The sequence below is a fragment of the Drosophila rhopaloa genome, unplaced genomic scaffold, assembly GCF_018152115.1.
Source record: "Drosophila rhopaloa isolate 14029-0021.01 unplaced genomic scaffold, ASM1815211v1 contig_153, whole genome shotgun sequence".
Taxonomy (NCBI): Eukaryota; Metazoa; Arthropoda; class Insecta; order Diptera; family Drosophilidae; genus Drosophila; species Drosophila rhopaloa.
Window position 1 is genome coordinate 249,488 of NW_025335032.1, and position 22,060 is coordinate 271,547.

The window sequence follows — 22,060 nt, forward strand, 5'->3', positions numbered from 1 at the left end:
TCCATACTTTGTCAGCCATTCAGCGTCAAATTGCTGAACCCAGACGCCGACGAGCTTATAGCTAGTCTTAGCTTAGAGAGCATAAAAAAGGCTGGCAAAAAACGGAATACAATTCAAGACAGAAGAGCAGAGCAGCAAAGACCTAGCGCACCAGATTACGCAACGATCGCAAAGCAAGTGAAAGACTGGTCTTTCAAATTCAATGGCACCGAGAGGCCACTGGAATTTTTGGAGCAAGTGGAATGGTCCGAAAACACGTATGGCCTAAACCTAAATATTATACCATGTGCAATGCCAGAATTACTGGAGGGCAAAGCTCTAATAATGCCACTATCGAAGTGTAATAAAAGAAATTTTTTTCGCAAGACCGACTTTCTGAGGCTTAATAATTCTATGAATGCACAACATTTAAAGAATATTGTTTTAATTGTTTTATTTTGTATTAATCCGAGTAAAACTTCCGAAGTTATGGGTAGTTAAAAGTAGGTAAGTTTTTTTAATTTTTGGGTAACCAAAACTTTAAAGCACTCATCTGAAAAGTTGCCATTTTCCAAGTCGGTGTACACGATCCTGCAAAAACTTACTGGACGAATCGTTTTGAAATTGTAGTACAGTACTTCTTTACTAAATTCGTCTGGTATCTCTGTCGAGGTAACAGCGTTACCTGGAGTAATTGGTCCTTTAAAAAAATACATTTTTTCAATTCTGGTGATTCTGTGATTAGTTACGATGTACACCACAAACCACTTTTTTTCGAGATGCCCCTGGAGACTGCATATCTCACTCACTTTTCCATATTTTTGTAGCCTTGCAGAGGGTATTATAATTTTGGTCAAAAGTTTGCAACGCAGTGAAGGAGGCATTTCCGACCCTATAAAGAATATATATTCTTGAACAGGATCGCCTCCTGAGTTGATATAAGCATGTCCGTCTGTCTGTTTCTGCGGGAACTAGTCCCTCAGTTTTAAAAATATCGAGTTAAAACTTTGCACACACCCTTCGTTCCTTTGCACGCAAGTCGGAACGGCCAGGATCAGCCGACAATATCCTATAGCCGCCATATAACTGATTAATCGGAAATGCCATAGCTTTGGTGTTTGTAAAGTTAGGAAGTTGGGATTTTCAATGGGTTTTATTTTTGGTTTTTTCTGATGAGCCAGTAATGAGTTATGCTGTTCACCGCAAAACCTTTTTTCTTGGAGGCGCCTACGGAGCTTTGCTGTGAACGGCTCATTTATATTGTTTTTGCTTATGAAAATTTGTGAAAACGTAGTTTAAATGTTGTACTTTAAATGGTTATCGCGTAAAAAATTCGTGAAAATAGGCCTTTTTTGGCGGAATTAACCATAAATAAATTTGTTTATTTTTAGTCAACTGTATTTATACCCGTTACTCGTAGAGTAAAAGGGTATATTGTATTCGTGCAAAAGTATGTAACAGCTAGAAGGAAGCGTTTCCGACCCTATAAAGTATATATATTCTTGATCAGGGTCACTAGCCGAGTCGATATAGCCATGTCCGTCTGTCCGTCTGTCCGTCCGTATGAACGCTGAGATCTCGGAAACTATAAAAGCTAGAAGATTGGCATTTTGCATGCAGATTCTAGGAGTTCCTACGCAGCGCAAGTTTGTTTCAAAAAGGTGCCACGCCCCCTTTAACGCCCACAATCGCTTATATACGATTTTAAAAAGTTTAATATTTCGGAAAAGTAAAAATGCAGTTTTATTGTGTTTATCAATACCTATCGAAATGTAGAAGAAATTTTTCAAATCGGACCATTCGTTAAAAAGTTATGCGTGATCAAAGTTTCTATCTCCATCTCTCTCGCACTCCCTTTACCTGAGTAACGGGTATCTGATAGTCGGGGCACCCGACTATAGCGTTCTCTCTTGTTTTAAAGTATAAAAACCATCTGTAAATATGGAAGTGAATGCTTATATGTTGAAAAATAACGAATTTATGTCAAGATTTGTAAAATTTCGAATCTTTTCTTTAGGAGCGGGTCGTCAGATTTTTATAAAAATTAGATTTTTGGGAATGTAAAAAATGGTTATATTTTAGAGTATATCATTAAATATTTAAGAAACATGAACTTACAAATATTTGTTCCTATTTTTATTTTAAAAAAATTTCTCAAAATATTGAAAATACATAAGAATTGTATAAACTATTTTAAATTGAAACCTTTCTTACGGAAACAGTCGAAAAAATTAATGAAAGAAAGAATAAAAATACGTTTTTCGTTGTCATGTAAACTTTTATTTGAGACTCATTTTGTTTTTCCAATATCTACGGTGGATTAAACAGATTAAAATCTACATTAATTCTACTTTTAACGAGCTCTAGTACGTGTACTATTGATCTTATCAACCTGAACCGCAAAATGAGAGAGCGATTTCTGGTCTTTAAAATTAAATGTATGTTAGCTACATCAGTACAATAGATATATAATGGAATACCTAAAGACAGCCGAAACATTATTTTGAAAACTTAAACATAATACACATCCCAAATAAAATTTGATAAAAGTACTACGACATTTTTTTTTCATTTCAGAAGAAATTTTTGAAACGCCTGAGGCCATTTGGTCGTCTTCGGATGGTACGCATTTCATGTTCGCCGTATTTAACGATACAAATGTTGGAATGATGACGTATCCATGGCTGTCGTCTGGAGCTTTATTTTCTGGAAATAACATATATCCTGAAAACTTTTTTCCAGAAACCAAAAATGTAAGATATCCCACTCCGGGCACTGCCAACCCAAAAGTACAGTTGTGGGCTGTAGACATAACTAATTTAAGCGCTATCCAAAAATTTCAAATAGAACCTCCTGCTTCTCTTGATGGACAGTAAGAACTATCATTATCTAAGCTTTTATATGTTATTATAAGTGAAAATTTCGTTCATTTATGTTTTAGAGACTATTACCTCACATCAGCAGGTTGGATATCTGACACCAACCGCCAAATATCGGTAGTTTATATGGGAAGATCTCAAAATTATAGCGTGGTCTCCATGTGTTCTAAATTGCAAAGCTGGAAATGCTCAGAAGTAAGTTATATTTTATTAAAATTTGAAGATGAACAAGATTATGTTATATTCCAGATTCATTCTGAACGTGCCCCAGAAGATGAATGGTTGGATATTTTCCCTCACCCTGTATTTTCATCGGATGGTAGCAGCTTCTTATTGCTATCAAGTATTCAGGAATCAGGTCACTACCAGTTCACACATATAAAACATATAACCATATCACAGCGAAGAGCATCTGTTATTTCCCATGGTCGTTATGAAGTAAGTAATTTTTAGCATTCTGTGCACAATATTTCTACATATTTCCTATTCCAAATATGTACAAAGTTTTCGTTTTTAAATGGTATTGGCGATATCAAGCTTTAAACTTTACAGAGCATTTAATAACTGGTCCATAATAACGTCCATATAAGTTTTATTCTTCTTAAACTTAAACGACGAAAAATTTAGTTTATATTATAATAAGGTAATGCAGTCGGCATAAAAGCCGTCCTTGGATCCATCGAACTTAATGTACCAGCTTTGAATAATACTTGGTGCTTTATCTGGCTGTACTGACAAATGTTATCTATCGCACTGAGTGTTGAGACGAATTTCTTGATACACTGTTCCTGTGGAATAAACTTTTCCTGACTGGCCCTGATTCACAGTTATCCTCCTTTTTGGAGTATGAACAGACCTCTCACTCTATAAGCTTGCCACCTGCTATCTAAGTAATTCAGACAGGTTCTGCCTAAACTTGTTGATGGCAAAGTGTCATTTCTGTACGAGCTGCAAAACCTTTCTGTGGACTTGCATTTCTGCCCCCTATGCCTTTTTTTACATTACTGCATTACTGGTAAGTTATAACTTGCAGCATTCGCTTTGCTGTCCTTCAGTGTCTCAATATTCCGATAACAGGTTGTTGTTTGATTAAGATTATTGTTACACCGCACATTCTTATTGCCTATTCGAATCATTAATTCAAAATGTACAAAAAGTTACTCATCGCCCACCACGAGTGAAATATTGATGATTCAATCAAACTCTTGAACTCAAAATACCATCGCGATTCCTAGACAACTCGTTTTCTTTATATTAGTCCAAACATACTTAATAACTGTTCTTAACTTGGAATTCTGCATTTTATTATTTCTAGATTATTATTATTTCTAGATTTGTGCAGTTATCCCAACCAAGCTCTCAAAATGAGGTCGCTTTTCCTGATACAAATTTCTCAAGCCGATTAAAAAAATAGTAATGCGAAAAAGTAAAGCAATATCGTGAAGCTGAAGCTTCTCCTGCAAATCTAAAGAGCTCTTTTAGAACTTAAACCTGGAGTTCTAAAAATTCTTTTCGACTCTTCCCAAGGTTGACAACTTGAGTTATTGGGTGATGATGATTTCCAGATTGAAAAAGATTCAAAACAGTTTTACTTTTTCGGACAAATCGTATTCAAGAAGGATGGATCGGACCAAGAGCAAATTTCGAGTCAAATATGCGACACTTCAAGAATCTGAGGAGATGTGAGGCGAACATTCCAGACGTACAAAAGGACAAAACTTAACTAAAACTCGCAGAGGAAAAAAAATATGGTAAAGTCTTTAAAACCGTTCTTGATGTGCTGGTACAAGGAAAATATGGACTACAGAAATTAGTGGCAAAGGTTACCTTGTAAGCCTACTAGAGGTAAAAAATACGTGACCAAAAATCTACATCCCGAGGTTTGATAGAAATTTGGTGAATTTGGATATACTTCTATGATGGCTCATGAAATAAACATGCCGGGAATTACAAAATGTGGTACCTAAAAATGTAATTTCCCGGTAAGGCAGAAAAAATGATTCATCGTATCGAACTAAAGAAAAATGCGTTATGGATGCATCGGAAATACTAGTGGATTCATATGATAAGACAAGACTTTTTGCAAATTCCCCGTTCACTGCACCAAAGCAGTCTGCGACAGCGCTAAGTCACTACAAGAATTATACATCAGCACGAAAGAATTCCTCGCCTTATTAACGGGACTGAATGATGATGTATCAACGTAGGATCCGTTGCTGGTCGTCATGCTTAAAGAAAGCTGAATATGACCAATAGGGCTCTGTATCACTTAAAGGCGAGTCAGAAATACAAACTCTACTACGAAATAGAGTTCTGAACACTCTGAAAACATAACAGCCTTCAAAAAAACTAAAGACATCAACGTGTTCGGTTTCCACAAACAGACAAATGTCCTCACCTGCATTCTAAAAAAAAGGGTAATAATTTAAAAAATTAACTTTAATTTTAATGGGTAATAATTTAAAAAAAATTGTTCAACTTTTGAACCCAAATTCAGAGATATCTCTAAATAGTAGCACAACAAAGCTTTGAGTCGTATTTGACGCTCCCTGCAAGCAACAAACAACAAGTTATTAAATATATAGATATATATTAGATATACTGCAAGTCAGACAAAAGGTATGGAGCGAAATAATTTTATTACTAGCGGACATTGAGAAAATGTACTGTCAAGCTTGGTGAATAGTCAGAAATTAATAACAATTATTAATCTGTTTCCGTCAGGAAACAGCCCCGAAAATGAGGGACACGGTGTGGCTTAACATTATGTGCTTACATTCGTTTTACTTCATTGCTTACAATTTTATTTATTTCATGATTTAATTTAATGTTTATCTAACACCGCGAAATGACTTAACACTTGGGTAAGCCCAAAAGATGAGTCCAATTAAAAATTTTGAAAAAGAGGCCTTAAGAAGACATTAATCATCGGTAGTATTTTATGTCTTACCGTATGGTACAAAATCTGCACCATTTCTATCCATTAAATTCGTGGATCATCTAGCAACGAAGAACAAAGAATAAAAAATTTGAGAACTAGAGTGAAAAAACGATTGTTCTTATATGGATGTTCCAAAGGGATCAACTGTGCGGCAGGACCCAAAAAAGATACGCCACGAAAACTACCCATTGGGTAGTTTGCACAGAGTTGGCAGAAGTCTTTCTTCAAGTCTTTTTTCGCAGACTGTCGAAAAACGAAACCTTTTTTAGCAGCAACTTTCGGAAACAAAACTATAAAATTCAATTATTACAAACTTTGAATTTGGTTAAGACTCTCCTCACATCTACGATGGAAAGGTTTCAGAAACGCAGGAATTACATGTTGATGCATCGGAGCGAGTACATGGCGCATAAATCTAGCTACGTCCCGCATACAAAAACAACAACTTTTCAGTTTCATTACCCTGCCCGAAATCCCGAGTAGCCTCGAACGGACTGGAAACCTTACCCGACCGGAATTATTGGCCACAGTAGTAGGAAAAAGTTACCGACAGAACTCGAAGGGATGTTTCAGGATATTTATGGGAATACCGCATTGGTACTATCATAAATTAATCTCACTGCAAAGCCAAAATTCAGGCAGTCACAAGTCAGGCACAGTGGCGTCACGCCCAGTGGAACTACCGCCAGAAAAGTTAGAGATAATAATTTATGTTTTAATGGATCATTGTTTCAACATGGGCCAAAAATATGAGCATTAAAAATACTCAGCTATCTGAAAAGAAGAACAAATCATAACTTAATAATAATTTAAAAGAATCCGCGACCATCATCTGTAAAATACTGCAGACCATCAAGACTGAAATTTTCTAAAGACACAAAAAAATAAATTAAATCTAAACTTGACGTTAAGAAATTGAAGTACAGTTTGCAGCTGGCCATGGTTGATGGAAAAATTTGTAGTGCCCTAAGTAACACGTCAGTGCTACTTATTGGGGACGAAACCGACAGAGGACAACGATTTGGAAAAGTGCTTGAATAAGAAGGTTCATGAATCACGCTTTAACTTTGGATTATCTTCTGTTCACTCCCATATTCGTTTTTTTTTTGTTGAATATTTTTTTGCCCGTCTCCTACAGGCTCGACCGAAAGAGCCGGAGAGCTAATACTCCAGAAGGAAAATAAATACTTTTGACAAGGTAATTCAAAATGCAGAATGATTTTCGCATACGAATGGGACCTATCGTGAACAAACGCAGGAGTAGAGGAAGTTCCACCTCAAATGATGGCAATACGGCCAGAGAGTTTTTAATAAGCTAAAATTGGCTGCGGAACTAACGTGCATTTATAAGGACTTTATAATCCGGTGTTCAACATTCCTGCAGTGTTTGGCATCAGGTTATAAGATCAATATGGGAAAATTTGGAGAATATGCACTTGGCTCTTCCACAAAGTTGAAATTTTTTTATAATTTTGTTGAAAATTTCGTAACGAAAAAGGCCAGACAAGTCATAAATGGCTGGATTTCACTGTTTCTCCACAAATGCAGTACATCTGCAATTATATAGTTACTTAACCACAGACGTTTTTTTTAGCCGGGGAGCGGATATTCCCGAGCTGCCGCGGTAGGTGTTGAACTATTCATTGCGACAGTGCAACCAATTTTGTTAGTGCCCGCAACCAATTTAACACATTGGAATATTCTGTTTTGAATGGCAAAGGGACAAATTAGAAGTCATTGCATACCCGGCAAATTGAAATTAAATTTATACCACTATGAGCACCAATACTTGTCACGATCAGGGCAACAGCATCGCTGACACTTAAGAAGCTTACTACAGTCGCCGTAAAAATTGAGGCAAATTTCGATTCTACACATATCATACCCATGTCGAACGATCCCTTGGATACAACAGCGCTCATCCCAAAACATTTCTTCCGAACCGTTTACGGCGCCACCTGAGGTAAACACGGTTCTCAGGAAAAAATACATGTTAAGGGCTGGGATTTGGTCTCAAGGCAGCTGAATACTTACATGGGAAGAACTACTGGTCTAGCTTAAGAAAGATAACTACCTCATACCGGTTATGAAATGGGCGTCGAGACAAACCATAAAAACTTATTGTGTGTTCGGGTATCTGAAGATACAAACGCATTATTTACTCGACTAGCACCGTTATTTTCATAAGACTTGCAGTAGCACTGGCAAAGATCATTAACTTCACGCTGTTCTATGAGAACCTTGTGACTATTTTGAACCATATCAATACCGATATACGACTATTCCGGAATCCATCAGCTCGCCCAAATGTGTAGCTCAGCCCTCAAACATTTCCAACATAGTTACGCAGAGCTACATTCACCACTCAACTTCAGGACCAAACAACAAAATAAAGACTAAACCTTGGAACAGCGCATCGCGTAAATAAAGACGGAAAATAGAATATATCAGGGCAACCCCCCTTTGCAAGCAAACATGGTGCTGGGAGCTCAATTGACATGTTTGATCAACATCTTAAGATTAGTTTTATACTGGTCTGTCCTAAGCATCTAAGAAAATAAAATAAAATAAAAATTGCCATGTCGGGAAAACTTACTCCGACAAGGTGTGGATAAAAACTTACTCCACATTCACTCGCTTTGGAAACATAAGCAGGTATAAAATGACTTCCTTAACACCATCTCAACGTCCAGACGACCAAACAACCAATTCAGACTGCAGGGTCTGAAGACAATTGGTTCATCAACTTAATACTGTGCCGCACCATCAAATCGCTGAATATGCCACTAAGCTTAAATCCTGCTAATAGTGGCATACACCGTTCGAAAAGGGTATATAATCTGGAAATCCCTTAAGAAATATTTCCACACGAAGAAAGACACCGTGATATCCCATCCGGCTCTTATTCCATGAAATTTTCAATTTTCGGCGGGGAAAATTTTATGCAAATCGATCAACTTAAATAATATTACATGTCAGACACAAAAGTTAACAGAGAATCTAATATCACATAACTTGATGCCAACATAGTCAAGCATTCAGGCAGCGAAAACGTCAGCAATCTGCCGATACAAATTGTACGGTTATACGTTTATAATTTTTATAATCCGATGAATTTTAACGTACCTTTAATAATATAATTATAATTTATTTTATAAAACTTAAAAAAAAAACTAAATTATTTTTTTTACTTGCCGTTGGAAAAATGCATATACACGTTATGCTTAAATTCAAAACATAGTTGTTTTCCAATTGTTTATTACGAGGCATATAAATCTTCAGATTATAACTAAATTTGATACTACTGGCAAAAAACTCAATTATTTTTTTTTTATTGCGAGTTATCTATTTGGCGTAAGCCCAAACATCCTCCCCCTGTTAACGTCTTCTCAGATTGGTAGGAGGAAAAGCTTAGCAACAGTTTTGCGGGTGGAACCAGTAGGGGTCTTGACACGGCAACACGAGATACCCCATTTGCTCCTGGGATGAGTTGAACGATTTTTGCCAATGGCCACTTCATAGGCGGTAGATTTTCGTGAGGACGTGAAGTGAGCGACAACCAAAAAATGGGCAGGGATAACTACCTTAAGATCGTCTGGGTTCTCTAAAAAAGGAAACAAAGGTCTTGAATTAACAATCGCGGTAACGCTGCAGACAAGAGTGCGCAGCTCATCAAAACTCAGCATCATTTATCCAAGGACCCGTCGAATGTGGTATTTTGAAGTCTAAACTGCAGCCTCCATAAGCCTCCGAAGTGTGGGGATTTTGGAGGAATGAAATGCCAATCAATGCCGTCGTTCAGACATATGAACAGCCGCTTGGTGAGAATCGCTCAGAAACAAAGCCTTTAACTCAGCCAGCTCGCTTCTAGCTTCAACGAAATTCTCAGCGTTATCAGACTAGATCCGGCTCGGGCGCCCTCGAGTACTTATAAACCGTCGCAGTGCAGATGGAAATTCTTGAGAGGCTCTTCACAAGTTCCATGTGCACTGCTTTAGTTGGAAGGCATACAAAAATGCTCAGATAGCATTTTATAGTTTGTCGGTTACGCAATTCAGGTTTATATAGAAATGGTCACAATAATGCACGCTTATGAACGCTCGCGATTCAGTGACACGATCGACAGGTAGATCTGCCATTATTTATTCCAACGTTCGAGGCCTAGTTCGGAAACATCTGAGACATTTCTGAATAACAGAAGCAACTTTTTCCCGCCTGCCGATAAGAGCCGACGTAATGGGATACTTTCTGGACAATATAATGGGATGCCGTTCTGCAAAGCTCGGCTTGTAGGGCTCCACGGGATAATAAATCAGCCGTATTGAGATTTGTGGGAACGTGCAACCAAGTCATTCCAGCTGTGAGCTCTTGAATTGCGAAATGCCTATTTGCAATAAAAACAAAACTACCCGGTTGACTATTGATACAAGCTAGAACGGCAGTGGAGTTACACCAACAGTAATAGGTACTGCTAAATCGCATTAAGGAGACTTCGTGCATTAATGGCGCGAGAAGGGCGGCGCCGCATAACTCGGTATCGTAATTGTCTTGAGTGGCGGTACATGCTCGCATCACAGAACCCGTGTATTTCAACGCTGTTATTTTGAACGAATCCTTGTCATAAGGATGATATTTTTTGATTTAAGTCGAATTGCTAAATATAGTGTGTCCATGAAGTTTTTAAGTCCAGCGGTAGGCTTTTTTTTTTATTCGGACGTTGATGCACTATAATCAGCGCAAGCAAGTGGCCTTACGACACCAAGACGTGCTTGTTACGCGCGGAGCCCTATTCCCCAATGGGCGTAAAATCGAGATCGCTAGAACAATATAGAAGCGGACAGACTAAGTTAGAAATACGTAAATACTAAAATTAATTTTGTGATATGTAAGATAAAATAATGCTTTTAGGCTTGGCAAAGAGTCGGTAGTAGAAATAACATGGTATAGTCTATTATAGTCTTTACTCAGTACTCTAAACGGTTCATGCATTTCATAGTTAGATCTACATATATTTAAAGTAAGAGGAACATAGTACCTGGTAATTCTATTAGGCATGGAGAAGTTTATGCGACCCAGTAACTCGGGACTCTCCACATCCCCGTGAATATGTTTATAATTAAAAGTTGTGCCAAGCATCGTTCTACAATTTAATAAGGATGGTAGATTAATTAGGAGAAGTCTACTAGAGTAGGATGGTAAAATAAGGCGTGCATTCCAATTAAGGCCCCGTAGAGCAAATAATAAAATGTTCTTTGCTCAGACTGTATCCGGTCTATATGTACACCATACTGAGGACTCCAAACTGCTGAACAGTACTCCAGGATTGGACGGACTTGTCAAATGAACAGAGTCTTTGTAATATAGGGATCATCGAATTCCTTTTATAAATCCAAGTACTCCCCTGGCTTTATTCACCATAGAAGTAATATGATCACAAATCTTAAGTTTTTTGTCAAGAAGGACGCCAAGGTAATCAATATGCGTGAGTCTAGACAACGCACAGCCACCCAGCGTATACGTGACACGCGATTTTGTCAAGACTATAGGGAGATCGTTTATAAATAAAGTAAAAAGAAGTGGGCCAAGGTGGCTTCCTTGCGGCTTCCTAAGTTTTTCCTTCCATAACTGCTGAAGAAAAATCTTCGACTTGGTAATAAATGGCCCTATGAGGCCAAGAGGGTCGTAGAATCGAGTTATAGTTGACAAAACAGATCGTTTTATGTTATTTGAAGGAGACTAGGGAGAACGATAATAAGATGTCATCAGAGGCGGGATTCTAAGCCAGTCCTAGCGTTTTCGTTATATCGCTATCATTATTAAATTTTAAGAACGTCTCCTTATCTTCAGTTGGAACTTCATTCGAGCACCTTTTTCTGATTTTAAAATTTCCTTGGGCAAGAAGGCCTGATACTTGACGAATAATTTCCTACGCATCCGCAGTAAGGAAGTCATCTGCATTAAAATCCCTCAGCACAACCGGTGAGCCAATGGGATAAGCGGATTTGTCTTCTACTATTAATTTCTGCATAGATCGGAAGGCAAGAATTTAAAAGTTTTTACTTCATCAGAGTATACATTGCTACACAACGGTACATTTAACAAATGTCCCATTAATTGTAGCTAGTTTTGCATGAATAGTCAGACCAGAGATCAATGTATCGTTGAGCGAGTATTCTGTTGAAGAGCAAGCTGAACCATCAACACAGTGATGAGGATGAAATAATTTACATCGATCAATTAACTTGTGCTGCAAATCAAGATATTCCTTTATAAAAAAAATCGTATTTCGATGCCAGCTTAGTTTGCGTTCCAAATTGAGAAACCTACGAAATGCTTGCTAAAAGGAATCGCCAAGTAGGGTTTCACGAAGCTTGAGAGGCAGCTTTACGCAAAATTCTCCTGTGGGCAATCTGGAAAAGTGACTCTTGTAATGTTCTTGACGCCAATACGTTGCGACTTATTAAAAAAAAGGATCAGCTAGACAAATGTTAGAAGGAGTTGTCCAATTAGAAGTTTCGAAGGATGACGAAGGTTGATTCCCGTCTATGCTTGGTGCGACGAAAGCTGTGACTGAACTGGATAATAATGCTGACGGAACCTTGAGTGTCAACCGAAGACGAGGCCCCAATACCATTAACAGTTTGTCAAGAAACTCTTTACACACTGAAAAAAGAACATATTTTTTGATTTTGCATGCTTTTTTTAATGCAGAACTATTATATAGGAACTTTTTATTGAGTATGTACAAAAATAAAAACATAACAACGCAATGGAAAACTTGTAAGCAAAAAAATACGAGTTTACACATTTTTGACACTGTCAAGAAACTCTTTACACATCTTAGTTTTCAATTCTGTTTTGTCCTTTTTCAAGAAAAAACGGTACTTTACCGTTGTTTATGCTTATGCACTATGCGCTATGTTTTCATTTCTTTTCATTTAATTGCGAAATCTTTCTGCACAAGTGTCAAAAAGCAAACTTTAAAATTATTTAACATGTCTGGAGCCAGATTGACCTTTGAAGTTACCCAATTAATATATTATAATCACCAATTGGGAAAATCTGTAGCTGAGCTGGTGGAGATGTTTCGTGTGTCGCGAAAAACAATTTATAATGTTTTAAATCGTGCTGAAAAGGAAGATAGACTAGAAGCAAAGTGTGGAGGTGGTCGAAAAAAGAAGATTGACGAGCGGGCAGACCGCCTTATCATGCGTAAGGTGCGTCAAAACCCCCAAATTTCGACCAGAACCCTTGCTTAGGAGTTGTAAGAAGAGTGTGGCACGGTCGTTTCACATGAAACAGTCCGCCAACTAATTCTGCGGAACAAATACTCTTCGAGAGTTGCCCGTAAGAAGCCGCTGCTTTCAAAAATAAATATTGAAAAGCGCCTAACTTTTGCTGTCAACATGAGCATTCAGCCAGACAACTATTGGGATGACGTCATATTCTGTGACGAAACCAAAATAATGCTATATTATAATGATGGACCAACTAGTGTATGGCGCAAGCCGCTTACAGCATTAGATCAGCGCAACATCATTCCAACAGTCAAATTTGGCAAATTGTCGGTGATGGTTTGGGGATGCACAATGAATGCTGAGCCATATCTCTCCATTCTCAAAACAAATTTGAGGCAAAGTGCGAACAAACTTGGGCTTATTGTCGATAATAAGCCAAAACTTAATTTTTATCAAGACAATGACCCCAAACATAAGGAGCTCACTGTACGAACATGGCTCCTTTATAATTGTCAAAAGGTGATAGATACTCCTCAGAGCCCCGACATGAACCCCATCGAAAATTTGTGGATTTATCTGAAGTGGCAAAAAGGCAGCCCAAAAACCGCGCCGCCTTAAAAGCGGCAGTACTGGAAGAGTCGCATAAAATTCCGTTGGAGTATGATCTACAAAAGCTGGTCAGTTCGATGAAAAATCGTACTAGGCTAGTAGTCAAAGCTAAGGGGGTCATACTAAATATTAAAATTAGTTTAAGATAGTATAAGTTGTTAAATATATTCATTAAACTGTAGTTTTAGTATTTTGTGTAAAGAGTTTCTTGACAGTGTCAAAAATGTGTAAACTCGTATTTTGTTGCTTACAAGTTTTCCCTTGCGTTGTTATGTTTTTATTTTTGTACATACTCATTAAAAAGTTCCTATATAATAGTTCTGCATTAAAAAAATATTGAAAAAACTAAACGAAATGCCTTATTTTTGCATGCAAAGTCAAAAAATATGTTCTTTTTTCAGTGTGTAAAGAGTTTCTTGACAAACTGTATGTAAAATGAACACTAAGATCGCCTAAGCAGTCTTGCAAAACGAGCTGTGATTAAATGAATTTGTGAACCAGAATTAGAAGAGCACGACAGGGAATAAGATGACCCGAATTTTTTTTTTTCACTTGGAAAATGAAAACTTACACGAATAATTTTTTTGCATATATTTGAAGACATGTTTAAAGTATGAGAAAAACGTTTTTTGAAAATTCTATAAAACAAACTAATTGAGTATTATTCTATTAACCCAGTTTGAAAGTGGTCTTACACACCATTTAGCGTGATCTATTCATCACCATTGTCTGGTCCTTCGAGAGCCGGATTACTTCAAACTGTTTTAAGTATATCTACACACCATGGAGCAACTGACGCTTAAACGCCTTACCCAAGCACGTGGTCGGCTAAATGCGACCGTAACTCGCTTGGTCAATTACATTGAGAATCCACCTCCACAGAGCACTTATACCGGAGTCGATGCCATGCTGGCACGGCTAAATCAAGCCTTCAGAGCCATAACGTTGAAGGTTTCGAGGATCCTACCGAAGACTTCCAAGCGTATGAAGAGAAGTACCTGCGCGCGCTTACCTTATTCGTCGTTATCGTTAAAGAGCGAACTTCAGCCAAGCGCCATACCTCAAGCGGATCACAACATGGCCACATTGCTGAGTTCTTTCAGCGACTTTCTGAGAACGGAGCATCTACCTTGGCCACGCCGCCGCCTGCTGCAGTTTGTTTAACTGAAAACCCGTTGCCGAAAATCCACATCAAACCCTTTGGTGGAGACTACAAGGAATGGCCAGCCTTTAAGGACATTTACGAGAGCACCGTCCACAACAAGACCCACCTGGGAAAGATTCAGAAGTTTCCCTACCTTCAGTCTTTCATAGTTGGTGAAGCGGCCAATCTTCTCAGTCACATGTCCATTACGGAATTAGCATATGATTCAGCATGGGAACGCCTCAATGATCGCTATGATCGCCCAAGGCATATCGTGAACTCTTTAATGGACACTTTCATGGCACTGGCTGCTGCCCCCAACGGCGAGGTATCTAACCTACGCAAACTTACTGATGGCGCCAATGAAATCATTCGTGGACTGCTGGGTAATTCATCTTGTACTGGCTAAAATTGATCCCGACTCTAGAAGGAAGTGGATTGAGGACACCAGAGGCTTTGCGACACCAACCGTTGCAGACTTGTTTAGATTCCTTGATGACCGTTGCGAGGATTTTGAATTAAGCTCGATCATGGCAGCCACACAGACAAGCCTGCCAAAGCGAAGCGCGCACTTATTGCAGTGAACCGTGGCAATTTTGGTAAGTGTGGCTCTGCTGACCATCAGCTGTATAGATGCTCTCAATTTCAAAATCTGAACACTGAACATCGGTGCTCCTTTGTGAAAGAAAAGTCGCTTTGCTTCAATTGCCTACGCCCTGGCCACCGATCTTCACAATGTCAATCGAAACATTCGTGCAAGCACTGCAATGGCCGTCATCACTCTCTTGTACATCCTGAAAACGTGGATTCTATGACAGTTGCTCCTGCGGACACTGCACAGGCCAGTCCTCAAACTTCTGGATGTAGTTCAACTTTGGTCGCCCAGACGCAAAACATCACCTCATTAACACAGTCACCGGACTCAAAAGAAGCACATTGCCCACAGCTTTGGTGTATGTCCAAAACTCTAAAGGGACTAACACAATTTACCGTGTGCTTTTGGATAGCGGCTCTGAGCTCTCCTACGTTTCTGAACGATGCGACAACTTCATCAATCACTTCCGTTGAAATGCCGCATCCATCAACCGCCAACACGCTCATGACTACTGTTGACATAAACGCCTCTCTTCAACTCTTTTGGGAGATCGAGGATAACACTGAGCATACGCAACGAGACCCTTCGCACGAAAAGGTGGAGCAGCACTTTCTGACCACACATTCCCGAGATCCAGACGGCAAATACATCGTTGAATTGCCTTTTCAACACGAATGCCAAGAGTTTGGAGACAGCCTGCAGGGCGCTGTCTCACGCTTCTATGCTGTGGAACGTCGCTTGCAGAGTGATATGGAGCTACGCAAGCAATATTCAAAATTCATGAACGAGTATCTAAGCCTAGGTCATATCCGTAAGCTGGGCCCTGAAGAATGCAATACATCAGCAAAATCGTTTTACATGCCACACCACCCAGTTCTAGGAAAGAAGCTGCGCGTGGTATTTGACGGGTCATTTGAAGACGTAAACGGACACGCTCTAAATGACGCTTTACACATCGGACCCAGCATATAACGCAACAATGCACAAGTTTGTATTTTCGGCGGACATAGTTAAAATGTTTCACCAGATCTGGGTTGCCCCTAAGCATTGCAACTTTCAACGGATCGTATGGAGAAAGGCTCCGAAAGATCATCTTCAACACTTTCAACTCTGTACAGTCACCTATGGAACAAGCTGTGCACCGTTTCTTGCTGTCAGAGTACTGGAACAACTAGCGCGAGACCACCAGGATGAGTTTCCCACAGCCTCATAAATTGTGCTTGAGGACTTTTACGTAGACGATGTCCTCACCGGCGCTGAAGCTGAAGACGAATTACTTAGCCGCCGCGACGAACTCATCCAGCTGATGTCCAAGGCTAAGCTTGAGCTTGGCAAATGGGTGTCTAACAGCAGCGTCATCAGCCACACCCGGCAAGACGAGCTCCAAATAACCAGTGCGGTTAAAGTTTTAGGAATGCTATGGAACCTCCAAGACGACGTCCTGTCCTACAAAGCTTATTGACAGATGTCTCACGAATGTTTGATTCTCTAGGTATTCTGGCGCTTGTGGTATAACAGTTTAAGATCCTTTTCCCAGAACTCTGGCTACTTGACCTGGACTGGGATTCAAAACTCCCACCGAAGTTGGCTGAGTGGTGGCAGACCTGTCGCGACGATATTAACTACATAACAAACCTGAGGATTCAACGTTATGTACACAGCGAATCGGAAAAAATCGAATTACATGGATTTTCAAATGCACCTATAAAGGCATATTCCGCTGTCGTTTACAGCCGTGTAAGCAACGCAGACGGCACCTGCTTGGTGTCACTTATGGCAGCTAAAACACATGTTGCGCCACTAAAGCAACAAAGTCTTCCTCGGCTGGAACTCTGTGGCGCGCTATTGCTCACTCGCCTTCTCCGAGCTGTTAAAGAAGGCTTACATCACAAGGATATAGTTGTGCATGCTTGGTGCGATTCCACGTGGCTGTTTCTTGCTGGACCAAGCTGATTCGCTGCACTGCTTATGTTTTACGGTTTATGCATCGAAGAATGAAGAAACGGATTCCGTCAAACCTCACACTCACGTTTGAGGAAAGCAGCGAGGCCCGCATTTATCGCCTAAGGCAGGCTCAAGGAAGCTTCTCATCCGATCTACACCTGTTTCAAAGGGAAAAAGCTGTGGCAAATTCGTCAACACCTCGAACACTCTCACCCATGGTTTGCAAGAATGGCCTGCTTCGTGTAGGTGGGCGCCTCTCAAACTCGCTACTACCGGATGAAGTCAAGCATCCAATTATTCTGCCGAAACATCATCGCATTTCTCAGCTTATTTTGGAACACGAGCACAGGTTACATCTTCATCCAGGTGTGACAGCACTTTTCGTCATCGTTCGCCAACAATATTGGATAGTTGGCGCACGCAACATGATTCGCAAGCTTACACATGCTTGTCTCAATACATGGCGGACTTGCCAGCTGTTCAAGTACGTCAAGCATACCCATTTAAAAATACTGGGTGCGACTATGCCGGACCACTTCTACTTAAGGTGTACAAGGGACGGAATCCACGAAAGGAAAAGGGATACATTTGTCTATTCGTCTGCCTAGTGACCGCCGCAATCCACTTGGAGTTGGCTACAGATCTCAGCACGGAGACATTTCTTGCTGCACTTCGTCGTTTTATCTCCCGTCGAGGCAAGTGTACCCACATCTTCAGCGACAACGGTCGCAACTTTGTGGGAGCAAAGAAGGTGTTAGACGAAATGTATAAGCTCATCCTGTCGCAGCAGCATAACACTCAAGTAACCCAAGCGTTGGCCAACGAGGGTATCAAATGGAGTTTTATACCACCGCACGCACCCCACTTGGGCGAAAAATGGGAATCAGCTGTTCAGCTTCATCTGCGTCGTGTCATCGGGAATTTTATCCTCACATTTGAGCAAATGCACACCCTTCTGGCTCAAATTGAATCCGTCGTCAATTCACGCCCACTCTTCGCTACGTCAGACATCGAAGTTTCCTACTTGTCACCCGCACACCTGCTTATTGGACGCCCTTAAACATCAGTTCCAAAGGGCGATCTTGGCCACATAGCAGTTAACCGACTGGATTACTGGCAAAATGTACAGGCAATGCTACAAGGCTTTTGGAAGAGATGGCATTAGGAGTACCTCACTACACTTCAACAGCGCTCTAAGTGGAATACGGAGAGGAAGAACATTTCTACTGGGGATATGGCGATCATCAAGGATTCAAACACACCCCCTGCCGCTTGGACTTTGGCGCGCATAATTGAGGTCTATCCAGGCAAGGACGGGCTGGTACGTGCCGTAAAGCTGCGAACTTCATCAGGAGAACTTGTTAGACCCTTTTCTAAAATTGCCATCCTCCCTAATTCAGAAACTTAGTTTCAGGGTGGGCCGGGATGTTGAGGAACCTCACTACTAATTACAATAATCTAGTATATTTAATAGCATGTAAGATATTCTTTCTTGAGATGGTCTGGTCTGACTTTGATATCTCTCTCTCTTCCTGTCAACATGAAATAAAAGCGTAAATTCTTATTGTGAACTAATTGAGTATAATCCTATCAACCAATTAGAAAGTGGTCTTACAAACCATTTAGCGTGATGTATTCACCATCAATAGCTTTCGAGTCTATGCTTCCGATGAAGATGACTTTACTATGCTGTGTTTAACGACAAAAGAAAGATGACTTAATTTCGAATTCTAGTTTAAATGTAAATAAATGTTAAGAAATTGGAAAGAAAATACTTAAGTTCGGATTGCGGTACTTGTTATACCAAAATAAAAAGAAAATACTTAAGTTCGGATTGCGGTACTTGCTAGCGTGCTCCTTGGTTAGTGGCAGCTCTTCTGGTTAGTTGCAGCTCTTCTGTTCAGCTTCGACAGCACAGCTCTTCTGGTCTTCTGGTCAGCTCCTCTGTTAGCACTTCTCCTTGTAGGACTTCTTCTGGTAGCGCCTCTCTGTCCTTCTTTGGTAGCGTCACTTCAAACGTGTCTAATGCTTCTCTGCCTTTACTTGTGGTTGTAGCCTCGTTGAGCGTAGCTGCTACTTTCTAAAACACGGTTGATTCCATGCTTTTGACTTAGCTGTCGTTCAGCAGATTTTATAGTCTTCTCGAAATATTTAGCTCGTGCTTCAAAAAGCGACACAGCTCGTTCGACAATTTGGAATTCAGTCGTTCCTCTCGCTGCTATTCTCTATAGTGGTGTGGTCTTCAGTTTATTCTATGGTTGTCTCTTTTCCTCCAATGTTCATCTTATATTGCAAAATTTTCTTCGCTGTGGCGTCCACTTATACAAGTAAATCTAGTTGGCTTGCAAATAAATCTGGCGAGTGACGCTTCACGTGGCACACACATATAAAAATTTATTTCAACATAATTTTTGAGGTTGGGTGAAGAAAATTTTGGAGTGGTTTTCAGCGTTAATAAGCAGTTTTGACTTTTTTATCTTTTATCTAAGATCAACGCTTGCGCTCTCACTTAATCGTATTTTGTATGTTAACGCATACTATTTCTGCGACTATCCCGGACGAGCCCCCATTCAATTTGTGGGATAGAACAAATGATAACTGAGACCAACTTCTTAACCGCAACGACAGTTTAGACGACTTCTCACTTTTCTAAACCGCAACACACTTTAGACGACTTCTCACTTTTCTTGAACTCTCTGATCTTCAATGATGTCTACCTACTCGATTGATTTGCATTTTTACTCTTCGACACCTTTTAATAACATCCATTAAATAAATAGGGCTATTCATTAAATAAATTTAAGATAAATACAAAAGCTGGACTGTGCTGATATTTCTGACATAATTATAGGGTGATTAAAAAAAACTCGACAGCGTTACCTGAGGAATTCAGTAGAGAAATACTATGAAAAAATTTCAAAACAATCCGTCCGATAGATTTTGCAGGATCGTGTACACCGACTTTCAAAATGGCAACTTTTCAGGAGAGCGTTTTAAAGTTTTGGTCACCTAAAAATCGAATAAAAAACGAGCTAATTACCTACGTTAAACTGCTCATTACTTTGGAAGTTTTACTCGGATCGATCTAAAATTTTAACACAATATTCTGAAGATGTTGTGCATACAGAAAAAAAATGCAAAAAAATTATATACTATACCCCCCTTAAGAATATTTTCTAGACATGGTTTTCTAATTGTCTCTCTTAAAATAAAATACTATATAAACACTAATAAAACGTAATACGTAACTTCAGCGACGGTCAGAATCGAAAAAGCACTCGATCAGAACCTATCTCAAGATAGGAGCACGACTTAATACATTAATAATAATATAAGAGGAATATAAGAGGAATTGATCAGAAAACGTACACCTAGTGCTGCTGGATGAATTAGGTCTCTTCTGAAGCTCAACGACTTAAAAACCTTAAATCAAATACTTATAAAAAGTATAAAAAATCGGGTAAGCCATCAGATTTTTCGAAATATTTTATATTGCTATTCTATGTATCTAAATCGATGTAAATTTGAAATTTCGAATGATCCGAAACAGTTTTTCAACTTTGTTAATGCCAAGCGTAAGTTATCGGCATTGCCTTCATCGGTACGTCTAAACTCAACGGAGGCATCGACGGATTCCGACATTGCTGATTTATTTGCTGAGTTTTTCCAAACCACTTATAGTTCGACAGCTTGGTCAAATTCTAACTACCCTAATCCCTTAAATAGGGCAAATTGTATTTTTACCCCTTTAATTACTGAAAACTCTCTCTTAATAGATTTAGAAACAACAACGCCGACTTATTCTCCCGGTTCATATGGACTTCCTGGATGTGTGCTCAAGTTTTGTGCGTCAACCATTTGCAAACCGATTCTTAAACTTTTTAATTTGTCTATTTCATCATCAGTTTTTCCTACTATCTGAAAGGACTCTTTTATTATTCCACTTCATAAAAAGGGTGCGAAGGCTGATGCCAAGAATTATAGAGGTATTTCCAAATTGTCGGCAATTCCTAAAGCATTTGAAGTATTATCACTTCTCATTTGCAACATTTATGTTCCTCGCTTATATCACCGTGTCAGCATGGTTATGTAAAGCGAAGATCGACCACTACCAACCTTCTTGAATTGTCATCTATTGTAATAAATGGATTTCAGAAAAAAATGCAGACTGACGTTATATATACAGATTTTAGTAAGGCCTTTGACTCCGTCAACCACTCTCTTCTCTTATTCAAATTAGATGTGCTTGGGTTTCCTGGTAATCTATTAACTTGGATTTCAAGTTACTTGAATGGTAGGACTCAGAGGGTTATATTCAAGAATTCTGTTTCAAAATTCATCTACGTGACATCTGGAGTACCTCAGAGAAGTCATCTGGGGCCTTTTGCTGTTTACTTTGTTTATCAACGATCTTCCCTCTATCATAACACATTCTAGTGTACTAATGTATGCTGATGATGTTAAGCTTTGTTTATCATATAATGATATAGCGTCGGGATTTAACTTACAGTCAGATATTGATTGTTTTCATGAATGGTGTGAGTACAACCTTTTAAAGTTGAACTACCTTAAATGCAACGTTATGATTTTTTATAGGGGTACTCCTACGTTTATTAGTTATTTTCTTGAAAATACTACACTCGACCGTATATATTCAGTTAACGATTTAGGTGTTCTTCTGGACCCTAAACTTAAATTTGACTGCCACATAATGTCCACTGTTAATAAAGC

General features: G+C 39.2%; 1 protein-coding gene across 1 annotated transcript in view; it reads left to right on the forward strand.

The window, feature by feature from the left end:
* Positions 1-22,060, forward strand: part of LOC108038176 (prolyl endopeptidase FAP) — a gene marked incomplete at its 5' end in the record, with an annotated part of 193,389 nt that overhangs the window by 24,911 nt on the left and 146,418 nt on the right. Inside the window, 3 exons of the mRNA XM_044456814.1 lie at positions 2,557-2,851; positions 2,921-3,053; positions 3,108-3,296. Of these exons, the coding sequence (XP_044312749.1) occupies positions 2,557-2,851; positions 2,921-3,053; positions 3,108-3,296 (617 nt within the window). The remainder of the gene's footprint in view (positions 1-2,556; positions 2,852-2,920; positions 3,054-3,107; positions 3,297-22,060) is intronic.